General features: G+C 44.6%; 1 protein-coding gene across 1 annotated transcript in view; it reads left to right on the top strand.

The window, feature by feature from the left end:
- The first annotated feature begins 770 nt into the window (after nucleotides 1-770).
- LOC138580697 (uncharacterized) overlaps nucleotides 771-12,400 on the top strand; it is an 82,870-nt gene continuing 71,240 nt past the window's right edge. Inside the window, exons 1-5 of the mRNA XM_069651441.1 lie at nucleotides 771-886; nucleotides 4,277-4,354; nucleotides 8,884-8,924; nucleotides 9,986-10,051; nucleotides 10,974-11,039. Coding sequence (XP_069507542.1) covers nucleotides 835-886; nucleotides 4,277-4,354; nucleotides 8,884-8,924; nucleotides 9,986-10,051; nucleotides 10,974-11,039 — 303 coding nt within the window. The 5' untranslated portion in view covers nucleotides 771-834. The remainder of the gene's footprint in view (nucleotides 887-4,276; nucleotides 4,355-8,883; nucleotides 8,925-9,985; nucleotides 10,052-10,973; nucleotides 11,040-12,400) is intronic.

The raw sequence follows: 12,400 nt of genomic DNA, 5'->3' as shown, positions 1-12,400 counted from the left end.
GCACTTTTTTGACCATTTTGGACTAGTTTGATGAATTACTTCACTATGCGGCTAGTAGTTTTGACCAGTGTTGCTGAATAAATATTTCTTAAAATGCACAATTTGCATCACATTTTATCAAAAATAGTACCCTGTGGGTACTATTCAAACAGTGTGACAAAAGGAATGCATAGCCATTTGCAACTGTGGGCCACTTTTACATTGGTGCCCGAGACAATTTTGTGGCCCAGTCCAACCGAGCGCTACTTGATGGAGGCGATAGTGACCAGGGCCAGTTTAAGGGGCGATGCGGTGTGCCCCGATGCACCGTTGATTTTGTGCAGCCCTGTGCGAGCCCACCGCTCGATCGTGCCTTGAGCTGGCCTTGGTTCAGACTCTGCCTCGTTGATCTTTGATTGGGCGACTTCCATTAGTAACATTCTTAGCTCCCTTAGAGGGATAATGATAAATAAATATAATGTTGCAAATACATCTTTTTTGCACCTTAAAAAGCAGTGAGTATGGGGATAGGGCGTTCATGGAAAATCGTGGCAGGTGGGAAAGCGTATTCTCAAGACTGAGATCCTGCGGAATGTTGACTTTCCGTGTTCATGTTTAGAGTCAGGTGTCAAACGTTTGCTTTTCCCTCGTGACAGTGATGCGATATGTATTCATGAATTTCAAATACTTGATGTTTGCCTAAAAGGTCTGCCAATGCCACCTGGTCTGCCACGTCATGGTGGGCATGGGCTGTGGGCATCTCGCTCCAGAATAAATGCAGGCCCTCTGATCACAGAGCTTCACCGGTAGCAACCACACACTCGGGCTCAGGATCGATTAGTATCTCTCTACGCCATGATGCTCCCCATCATCGCCCTCGTGCTGGTCGCAGTCTGCTGCTCTCCAGGTCAGTAGATTGCAGGTTCCTTTATGTGCCGGGCCGCCCTGCTGAGGATGCATATACGCTGCTCACGGGGGAGTCATTTAGGGTTAACTAAGGGGGACCAACGCCATAGAATGGTCTGCAATACCTGTGCTTTGATGAGCCTGGCTATAGATTATTTTTTTTAAGTACGTGTACCATTAGCCTTTTTTCTATTATGGTAACTGTTTGTGTGTTCCTGAGGCCAGTCATTTTTAATTAACGTTTCAGCCTGTAGTTGCCATTAGAAATCAAAAGGTCTGTGATCAGGGTCCAATGGCATTTTTTTTATGAGATCTTGAAACAAATTGTCTGTGATGGCAATTACTCCATCTTTACGATTTTGTTAAAACGCTGATAATCTTTAAACAGGCATTGGCAAGGCCAACATATCTTGTCTATTAAACGCCAGGTCGACACCATTGCAAGTAATAACAATAATTAAAGTGACACAAACAGGCTCACAATTAATTAAAGAGTTAGAGCAGGACCAATAAAGTTCTGTAAAGAGTGGAACATCTGGGGTGCTTTCAATTTAATTGCAAGTGGAGGAAACCAATTGCACAAACAGAAAGACAGAATGTTCAGCTTTCAGCAAATCTCAATGTCAGAAGCATACAAAAAGGCGTCATCATGGCACATCACTAACGTGCTGGTGTGTTCAAAATATGTTGTGGCTAGCCCTTTACATACCAATAGCTTTCACTATGAGCCAGCACCTAGTGATGGAATCCCGTCCCTTCATCCGTCACCAAATTTTAAAACAGAGGCAACCACTCACAGAACAGTCACCATCCTCCAAGCTCAATCACCCACAGAATAGTCACCATCCTCCAAGCTCCACCACCCACTGAACAGTCACCATCTTTCAAGCTCAACCACCCACAGAACAGTCACCATCCTCCATGCTCAACCACCCACAGAACAGTCACCATCCTCCAAGCTCAACCACTGACAGAACAGTCACCATCCTCCAAGCTCACCCACCCACAGAACAGTCACCATCTTCCAAGCTCAACCACCCACAGAACAGTCACCATCCTTCAAGCTCAACCACCCACAAAACAGTCACCATCCTCCAAGCTCAACCACCCACAAAACAGTCACCATCCTCCAAGCTCAACCACCCACAGAACAGTCACCATCTTCCAAGCTCAACCACCCACAGAACAGTCACCATCCTCCAAGCTCAACCACCCACAGAACAGTCACCATCCTCCAAGCTCCACCACCCACAGAACAGTCACCATCTTCCAAGCTCAACCACCCACAGAACAGTCACCATCCTCCAAGCTCAACCACCCACAGAACAGTCACCATCCTCCAAGCTCAACCACCTACAGAACAGTCACCATCCTCCAAGCTCAACCACCCACATAACAGTCACCATCCTCCAAGCTCATATCCTACAATTGGACATACCCAGACTCATCCACCTTCACTACAAACATTGCACATTGTGGTAGCCTGGAAGCTCTGCTGTGTCATTTGGGGGAAGAGATGGTGAAGTCAATGCATTTGTCAGTGGCAAAGTGCCCATTCACCAAAATCACCATTATGGCAGTTTTACATGGCCTGTTCAAGGACAGATTATGTTGAAAGGTCATGGATAGTTTGGATGGGAAGTGTCAAAAACTAAAAGTGTGTTTCCTTGGGGCCGAGGGGAGAGTCATCACAGAGGGAATCTCAACCACCGTCCAAGAAGTACACAAAAGGACAGCCACTACTTCTTCAGATGGTTTGGAAACAGTGGGAATTATATAGAACACACCAACCATGTGTTTCCACTTATCCCAGACAGATATAATCCTGGGACAATGTGGGATTGTCATGTATGCACACATGTCCATGGAATTTGTTTTCTTTACACATTGTAGACCTTTTGGTGGGGTGCCTTTTGAATGAGCATAGATGTTATGACTGCTGTAAAAACATGATGTAATTGTTTATTGATTAATAGAGACTCATGTGGTCCCTCTGGAAGCCAGAGTTGTGCCTGTGCAACCTTTTTGCAAAGGTCTGGGTCTTCCGACGACATTTTCTGCACTCGGTCTTTGTGCCATGCATAGTGGGGCATTGCTCTCTAGCTGTCCATATGCAGCCATGTCCCTAACACTGTTGGAAAAGGTAGCCGCTTGGACAAAAATGGTAGATAAGGACGGCCCATCAAGCCTGCCCCGGCTCATCAGACATTTATAAAGAAATATATAAATAAACCTTAGGCTAGTGCACAGGCCCAGTGCACAACATAGAACGGTATAATCCAAATTGACCTTTTACAATTGACCTTTTGTCCTAATTGACCTAATTATGGTGCTCCTAATTGACCTTCTGCACAATTGACCTTTGTATTATTTTAATTATTTTATGTATGTATTGGGTTGGTTTTGGATTATAAATAATATAATGGGATCGGGTGCGGTGTTGCGGGGGGTTCCCCCTATAGATGTCCTAGTTAACCTTTTAAATTAGGTCAATTCTCCCAAGGTCAATTCTCCCGAGATCAATTGTGAAAAGGTCAATTAGTTTACATCCTGTAGAAACACATGCACATGATGGACGTGCCCTTCGAGACACTGCAGTAAGCCAGCCTACGTCGACCTCACATCATTCCGTATCATGCATCTGCCACACAGATTTCCAGGCATTCTCACACAGCTTCACGTTCTGTCTACCCTTGAAACATAGGTTCAGGAGCCCCAGCATCTGCTTTTATGACAGCAGATACACAGGCTTCTCCCTTTAGATGTGTTCTGGGCCACATTACTTGTTGTGTAGTAATGGTGAAATAGAGGCACTTTAAGTGGCACTTATTTTCAAAACACCCACTTGTTACGGGTTGGGATTGCATGGGATGGTCACTGCATTTGGTCCAAATAAAATATTGCCTGCAGTAAATCTGTGCTTTTTAGCCGAAGCAGCACTTTCTATTAACCCTTTTAGGTACAGATCTCATGCAATCTCAGCTCATCATTAGATGGTATTTAGAAAGCATTTGGTAGTAAATATGCCATATTTTTGTGAGCATAAACTCCTTTTCTGTTAATAATCCGTAATAGGAAATGCCATACAACCTACCACAAAAACTATTGTAGGGACATATTGAGCGGTCCTATAGGAACTTAGAATGGCTTGCCTAAAATCTGCAACGACGCTGCAGACTACGTTGTTTTTGTGTGTGTTTTTTGTTCTTCCATTGGACAAACTAGTAATTGTGTCACCGTTGCTAGAGCATTGAGGCTGATCATGTAAAAGGAGCGTGAGTGATATTCCTAGAAAGTGTGGATGACAAAACCCGGTTTCTCACGCTAATGGCATGCATTTATGCGCCGCTGAGATGCGTTTCATAATCACCTGTCTAAATGTTTTGCACAGGTGCTGGGGCCCCCGACATCAGACGCCAAAGAGACGTGCAGTACACCTACTACCAAGCAGGCGGAGGCGGCGGCTCAGGTACACACCTTGCATCTCCCAATGGCTTCATGAATCAACGTCACTTTACATTCTGGAACACACGCTTTCCCACATCCTGTCAGACCCAACATGGTGCACAATGTACTGTAAAAACACCCTTTCCTGAAACTCTCTACGGTGCACAGGTGGAATGCATACATGTCCTGGCTTCGGGGTTTAGTTGAGCAGAACGGCTTAGAGGAGGCGGGGAAGGCGGGTGAGGGACGAACAGGTGATTTGGGGCACCAGGCACATGCCCTCTTCATGACGTATACTTTCAAAGGGGGCACAATTATACCAAGTGGTGTGAAGTACTTGTTTTGTGTGAACATGCCTTTAATTTGAAGTCTGATGAGCATTTACTATAAGAGAAATACTTCAGAAAGTATACATAGGAAAGAAAATACACACAATAGAAAAAAAATAGGGTTTGTGTGTGTTTATAATAATAATAATAATAATTTGACATTTATATAGCGCTACGAACCCTCAGGTATCTGAGCGCTGCTTATTATTACCCAGGGTGTGTGGTGCTCATGTATATCCCTGGAATCTCATCTCCAGTTCAGAACTACTGAACAATGTATTTCTGATAGGGGTCTACAGAACTGCAGCTTCGAGTAAGTATTAAACCAAATTACGGCTGAAAAATAGCTATTCGGATCCTGCCAAACCACTCCTTGCTGTTTGTCTTGAGCAGAATATTTTGTCCTCAAATTTTAAAACAATGTAACAACTCAGAGAGACAAATCTGGAGTGCAGATTGCAAAAGGGAATAGAATTAAACATTTCTTGGCAAAATAACTACAGAGCACGTGTTGTTGCACCGGAGAGGAGTGTCTAAGGAGACACTTTAATTCATAACAGGTAGAGCAGACCACTTGCACTGAATGTGTCATTTTTTCAGGGAGAGTGTCATACCTCCACCTAACACAACTCAGAGGAACTTCACGTTGGGAACACTCTTCAGATCCCCTTGCGGGGGGTGGGGGGGCATCTGCTAGAAAGAGTATAGATGATAGTGGTGAAAGTAGTATCAGAGAAGACAGTTTTGAAATCAGAAACTTACCAACAGGAGCATCGCCTTCTGTGTCAATGGGGGCTGCTGAGAGTCCGATTCATTTCAGGCAGTGCAAGATGTGGTCGACATTTTACAAAACATATCAGCTTGTTAGGGTAATTTGCTTTTTGGAAAATTCAACGAATAACATTATGGGCCAGTCTGTCACAACAGTACATGTGTGAGAGAAGACAGGGTGGTTGAGAGCTTTGTATCTTCTGAGCTTGTGGGCTGAGACATAGAAGAAGCAAAGGAGCATGGCACCTCTAGTGTGGTGGGGTGGAGATAACGTCACTGGACATGCACTGAGATTTGGTGGAATTGAGTGATTGCCCAGCAAGCAGGTGCTTGTTTAGGGAATGTTGGGTTTGAGCAGATTAAGCCACAAGAATTCAGTTCCTACATGTGATTACCTCTGCTCCAACCACATCTGCCTCTCTGGGACAGTGCTCTTCCATATTTAGAGTCTCGGGAGGCTGTCCCCTCTTTAAAAAAGTAGAGAATTTGAGTCCATTTATCGCACATGTACCCTCAACTTGTGATGTGGAATGGTAGTTGCAAATTGCAACATCCGTTGTGTTGATTGCATCCTAGTACTTTGCATATGCAACTTCCTTCGATGCACACTGTCCCTGTTAATCTGTTCTTTTGTGGATAGTGTGTATTAAATAAGGATGACATACTGATTCAAATAAAGAAAACAAGGCTTCAACAACATTAGCCGGTAGCCATTCCTGGATGTTCACCTCCAGTTTAGAGCCAAATTAATATCCAAATGAGCCAAAAGACATACATTTCTATCTGAGAAAATAGTCTTTGTATTATATGTCAGATACTTTATTGTACAGCCTTACCAAACAAAGACAGGCAGCTCTTGCTAATGCAGACCACCACATAAGTATTTCACTCTCATTTCGACCCCTTACTGTGGTACAGCCTGACTTTCTTTTTGTTGGTATTTGCAAGGAGTACGTTCTATCAATCTTGTATTCTCACTCCCTTGTTCTGAGTGTTCTAAATGCACTCTGCTTTAGTGGCTGAGGGGGGCGGGGGGATATATTTAGTAATCCCCATAAAAGGTGGGTTTAAAAATGCATGAAAAGGCACGACATGAAAATGTGCGGGAGCAAAATAGGCAATTTCAGTTAAAAAGACACAGCCACACTTGCCAAATCACCACCCAGTAGCCATCCCTGCAGGTCCTCGTCCAATTCCGAGGCGCTGTGCAATGCATTGCAGGTATGCAAATGATCTGAAAGGCGTGCGTGTTTACTCCAGAACATTGCCTCTGTCTTGTATTGCAGCTGCTAATGTATGTCATCAAACCAAAGCAGACAGATGCCTGGGACACAAAAAAACACGTACACATTTCACCCTCAATAGAAATCCTCAGTGGCGTGCTGTCTGATGTATTTACATTTTGAGTATTTTTCTTGGTTGTAATAAACATCTTTAATTTGATGGTGGGTTGTAGAAAGGCATGAAAACACCCCTTCCCTTTGAGAGGAGAATACGTCTTTTCAGATGACCCCTATTAAGAGCGATAATTCATTAGTTGTTCTTTATTCTTGAGAGCTGTCTGACCTTGGTTGATAGAGCTAACGATAAAATAGCACTGATAGACCATCAGAAGGCTTTTTAGGTTACTCTGCACAACTGCATTGGGTAAAGGAAAATATTTAAAGTTATATCACCTGTTTTCCAACATTTCAGATAGGACTGGAGGGGGGGAACAAGTAAATGGGTAGGGGGAGGAGACAAACAGGATTGGTGTCATACTAGGTCCAAGGACAATTCGGATAGAGTAAGTGCATAGAAGAAAGCAAGGGGAGGAGGGGAGGAGATAGGGAAATGGAGAAAGGGAGAGAGGGAAAGAACAGAGAGTAAGCAGTGAAAAAGAGTGGAGAAGCAAGAGGGGATACCGAATACAATTTCAGAAGTCAGTACTGACACATAATGTTGCGAGAAAACAGCAAATGCAAGCCAGGATTCAAGAGGAAGATGGGAACAGCATGATTCAGGGCCACCATGAGTACAAGATGCAGTGGACGATCAGCATGAGTGTTGAGAAAGGGTGACACACTGTGAGTCAACAAAGTCTATAAAAGTCAAATCCAAGCATTGGCCACAAGACGATGATGGTGCAACCTGATGTATCAGGGCAGACTCCTGCAGAGGTAAGATGAAGGGGGGCAGGGGGTAGGAGAGGGTTGATGGGGGGAAAGGGAAGAAGGGAAGAAGAATCAAGCAAAACAGGCAACACCTGTATGCGAGAAGGGGGAACAACGGAATATCACAGGGGACAAGAGGGGGAATGGGGGCACAATAGAGCAAACAGGGGACAAGAGGGGGTGTGGGTGAACAAAGGAGAACACAGGGGACAAAAGGGGAAAGGGGCCACAACAGAGCAACACAGGAGACAAGAGGGAGTTTGGGGGCACAATGGAGCAACATGGGGGACAAGAGAGGGGTGGGGGGCACAATGGGGCAACACGGGGGACAAGAGAGGAGCAGGGGCAAACAGAGCAGCACAGGGTACTATAGGGGGTGTGGCCTCCCAATGGAGCAAGACAGGGGCAAGAGAGGGTGGGGACACAACAGAGCAACGCAGGAGACGAGAGGGGGTGGGAGCACAATGGAGCAACACGGGGGACAAAATGTGGGGGCACAATGGAGCAACACGGGGGACAATAGGGGTCGGGGCACAAAGGAGCAACACAGGGGACAAGAGGGGGAAGTGGGCACACGGGAGCAACACGGGCAACACAAAGGAGCAACACAGGGAACAAGAAAGTGGTGGGGGCACAATGGAGCAACACTGCCACTCATGACCCTACAGATTCAATTCTGTGGGGGCACAAATACTATTTCCCTCCTCTTCCGCCCTCTTATGTCAACTCACCCCATGCTCATGTAATCAAACTTTGAGTCATATCCTCTGAGTGTGTTTCTATAGCTCAGTGACGTTGTACATATATGCCTTGAGTTCCCCTATCCAGCTCTATGGGTATCACCCGTTTACTGCGCCTCAAAAATACTGAATGCAAAAATGCAGAATGGATTCTTTTCGGATTTCGACACACTTATATGTGGGATGTGGGTTAGGGTAATTAATTAGGCAAGGGCAGTATAGGTGGGGGCTTCAGGGGTCTCCCCTGCATATAACTGCGCACAAAAAGAACAAGAAAACGAAATGTTTGCATTCAGTATTTTATTTTCGCAACGATCACATTGATCTGCTCTCCGTGCAGCAGTTCTTAAAGAGGCTTAGATAGACAAGCCAAATCAATAATCAGCCACAATAAGATCAAACAGAGAAAGTGAGAAAGATAATAATAGCTTGTACCAGCCAAGAGTGCCCCTTTTCGACGGACATGAGTGTCACTAATGGAGAGAGGAAATACGATTATATCCCTAATTTACTCTCATTACAAGGCTCATCTATGTTTAATGTTTTATTTTTCTGCAGGTGGTTTTGCGGGTACTCAAGTTAAACAGGCTCAATATTCCGTAAGTATGAGAGGAGTCGTCAGCTAAGTGTACATGTGCACATAGTTTAATGGGAGAGAAGCTTATATGGTCGGGGACTGGGAGTGTATTGCTCTAGGTCTACAAGAAAGCGTAGACGCGTCCTGCTGTAGTAGGTTGATGTCCATTTGTTGGATTACTAGGCCGCATAAGGGTTCTAAGAACCTAGCACAGCATTTTTGTAGTGGCATTTGTTTAAAGGTTGCATAACTGGAAAACGGAGGATACAATTCTCAGCAAAGTGACGTTTTTTCACATTAGATATTTTGGAGACTTTTCATGGAGGCAGAATTTTAGAGGGCACAGTTTAACATACGCCTGCAAACGCTGTCTGTAACCCAGTTTTAGAGGTTAAATCAGTGACCACTTTCCCACTCTAGTTCATTTGGGTGCACTTCCTGGGTGGGGATCCCCGTTCACTGTGTATGGTCAATAGAGTAGTCGCTGTTATCCTTATTATGGCTGCAGGTGATTTCTTTGGAGATTGCTAACCTGTTCAGTTCCAACCACAAATACCTCTGGTATGTTTTATGAGTGAACTTTCCAAGTCTCCACATTAAGTCAATCTGTTTGCTTTGAGGGCACTATCATAGTTTAGGGTGAGGGGGGATAGCTCAGGGGCAGCGCGTTTGTCTTGGAGGCAAGGCAAGGCAGTGCAGCACAGGTTCGATCCTGTGCTTAGAAACCAATGGTTTTAAGCGCGTTTTCAAAGAACAATTATAATTACAGTATATATGTATGATGGGTGTTCGGAGTAACATTAGAGTGCTGAGATCCCCGTTCATCTGGAAGATGTGTAGAGCAGTATTTTTGCATTAGCTCAACTAGATTAATTCTTTCTAACAGCACCATTCCTGGTTGGCCTCTGAGATGTAGCCTAAAACTTCAACATTGGGCCTTTCCTAGTGAACACCAGTGGTTGGAGCATATCTTGTGAAGCCTCGACTGTGATGAAATTCGATGGCCAGACTTTAGTTAATAACACTCATACCTTCAGGTAGATTTTACAAGGGAAGCACTAATTTGTTCTAAATCTTTTGCAGAAAGATGAAGCTGAGATGTTCTCATTTCTTTTCCAAGCGTGTGTCTGCCTCTACAATGCAGTTCGGGTAAGAGTCAATGCAATTGGTTCATTGCGACTGCCACTGACCTTAGGAGAAATCTGATGTGTCCCTGTAATGAGCAGTAGCCCCGTGTGATTGGCTAATGCTTCAGTACTCTTGGGCCAACCTGATTGCTTCCCCAAAACACGTTTGCCAGTCATTGATGAAACAATAACAATAGATCAGCATGGATTTCCCTGAAGTAGACATGTCGGGATCTGTTATATGGTTCTGCCTCATCTGAAGTGTGCCAGGAACTCAGCAATGAAGGATTTGGATTCTCATTCCACACTCCATGCACTACGGGTTTAAGATCACACATGCCTTGCTGGGGATGTCCAATTAAACATTGGGAACATTTTATACCATCTTATTGAGTTGATCAAACGTGTGAAAATGTAAGGGACATACTTGTGACATACTGTGGTGAATAACAAGCCCCAGAAGCCTGTATGTCAGTGAGCTCTACTGAACGTGTGCGTGAGACACAGACCTAGTTATTTCATGAGAAAGGTAGTGAGTGTGAGAATGCGTGAATAAGTGATATGTCACCTCACCTAGAGAGGAGTGAGACGGGAGGCCATCTACATTAACACACACACTTCCTTCCTGATGAGAGAAGAAGTGGCAATGATGTGAGCGAGTTATTAAATGATAGTAAAATCATGGTGTATAGACATGAACAGAACGGACAGATTCTGCCTGGGCCACTTGGCCATCATCATGGAAGTGAAATCATTCAGAAGGCACTAACAACCACTCGTTGCTTCTTACCCTCAAGTGATGCCTCCTGGGGCGGGGGTCTGAGGACAAGCTCGTACAAGGGTGAGGGGAGGCGCTGCACTTGCCCCTCCTGTACCCTTCTCAAACAGACCGGTGCCGTTTGTTTTCATCACTAAACTAACAGATTGTGTACTGTTTGTTCCAGAATGCACCCGCCGAGAAGAAGGCAGAGCTGTACCAATATTTTGTGATAAATACAATCCGATTTGTGGTAATTATGAATATTTTAATATAGTACTCATATGCGCTGATCTTTTCACATTATCATTTTCTTTTTCTCTGTGTTTAGAAGGGTTCTCTGTATGCCAAACCAACTATTACATTTGCACAGTGGGAGACATCTATGTTTTGGGGCTAATGTGGCAACGGATCCATGAAGGTCATTAGCCATCTTGCCCGGATCATTCAATAGAGTCTGATGGGGATGGGCAGGGAAAGGGGAAACAGTGAAGTCAGTGATACATACAAAATCGTGCACTGATGCTCATGGTATGTCTCCTATTAAACTAAACTGGGGGGAGAATGTTACGTAAATATTTTAGTTGTGCAGTGTAGAAGTACCTTTAACATATATGTTTTGCAGCCATTGTGAGGGTGTAGAAAGAGGAGAATGACGAGGCGGTGTTATGTTGGGAGTTATACACTTTTATTGTTATCAAACCAAGCCTATATGGCCCTATTTCTAAGAGGGGTTTTCCTGACTCACCCTAGGAAAACGTGGGGCTATGTCATTCATTTCCCTGCAAAATAACATGTTCTCTGTCCTCTGTCAGAAACCTAGCATTCTAACCCTAACACTTAAACTAAAAAGGGTATAACCAAAGGAAAGTTCCTTCACCAGGAGAATTAATCTCTTCTCCTGGTGTCCAGCTTCCTTCTTTTTGTAATAGCATCTCCTTCAGTGTCCGTGCAATACAGGGCCAGGGGAATGACCCCCTTGACCTGGTTTCTTTCTCAAAGTTATGCAAGGTACTTCTTCTGGCCTTTTATAGAACTCTCGTATTAGTTCCTCCAACTCCTTCCAGTAGGTAGAAAAGCCACAGCCTTATATTTATGGCTGTACAACAACTATCGCTTGAATCTTTGTACGCCCTTCTCCAGGCTTCCTGAACAGTGGTAATGCTTGGCCCACGGTGATGAGAAACTTGATTCCTGTAGCACTCTCTCTGAATGTCTGCTTCAGTGGTGGTATATGGCTGACCTCTGTGACGAGGTAGATGACCCGCGATGCGCTCTCTATGAGGGTCTGCTTCAGCAGTGGTATAAGTCTCACCACTGCACCACGGGAGATGACTCCCGATGCACTCTCCCTAAAGGTGTACTTCAGCATGGTATAAGGCAAACCACTGCGTTGAGGGAGATGACTCCTGTTGCACTCTCTCTGAATGTCTGCTTCAACAGTGGTATATGGCTGACCTCTGCGATGAGGAAGATGACTCCTGCTGCGCTCTCTCTGAATCTCTAATTCAGCACTGGTATATGACTGACCACAAGGTCTATGGAGATGACTCCATTGCACTCTTTCTAAGTTTCTGCTTCAGCAGTGGTATATGGCTGACCACTGTGCCGAGG

This window comes from Ambystoma mexicanum, chromosome 3p, assembly GCF_040938575.1.
Source record: "Ambystoma mexicanum isolate Mex_15411 chromosome 3p, UKY_AmexF1_1, whole genome shotgun sequence".
In the NCBI taxonomy this organism is placed as follows: domain Eukaryota; kingdom Metazoa; phylum Chordata; class Amphibia; order Caudata; family Ambystomatidae; genus Ambystoma; species Ambystoma mexicanum.
Note: the sequence above shows the minus strand (reverse complement) of the source record. Positions and strands in the feature narration are given on the sequence as shown.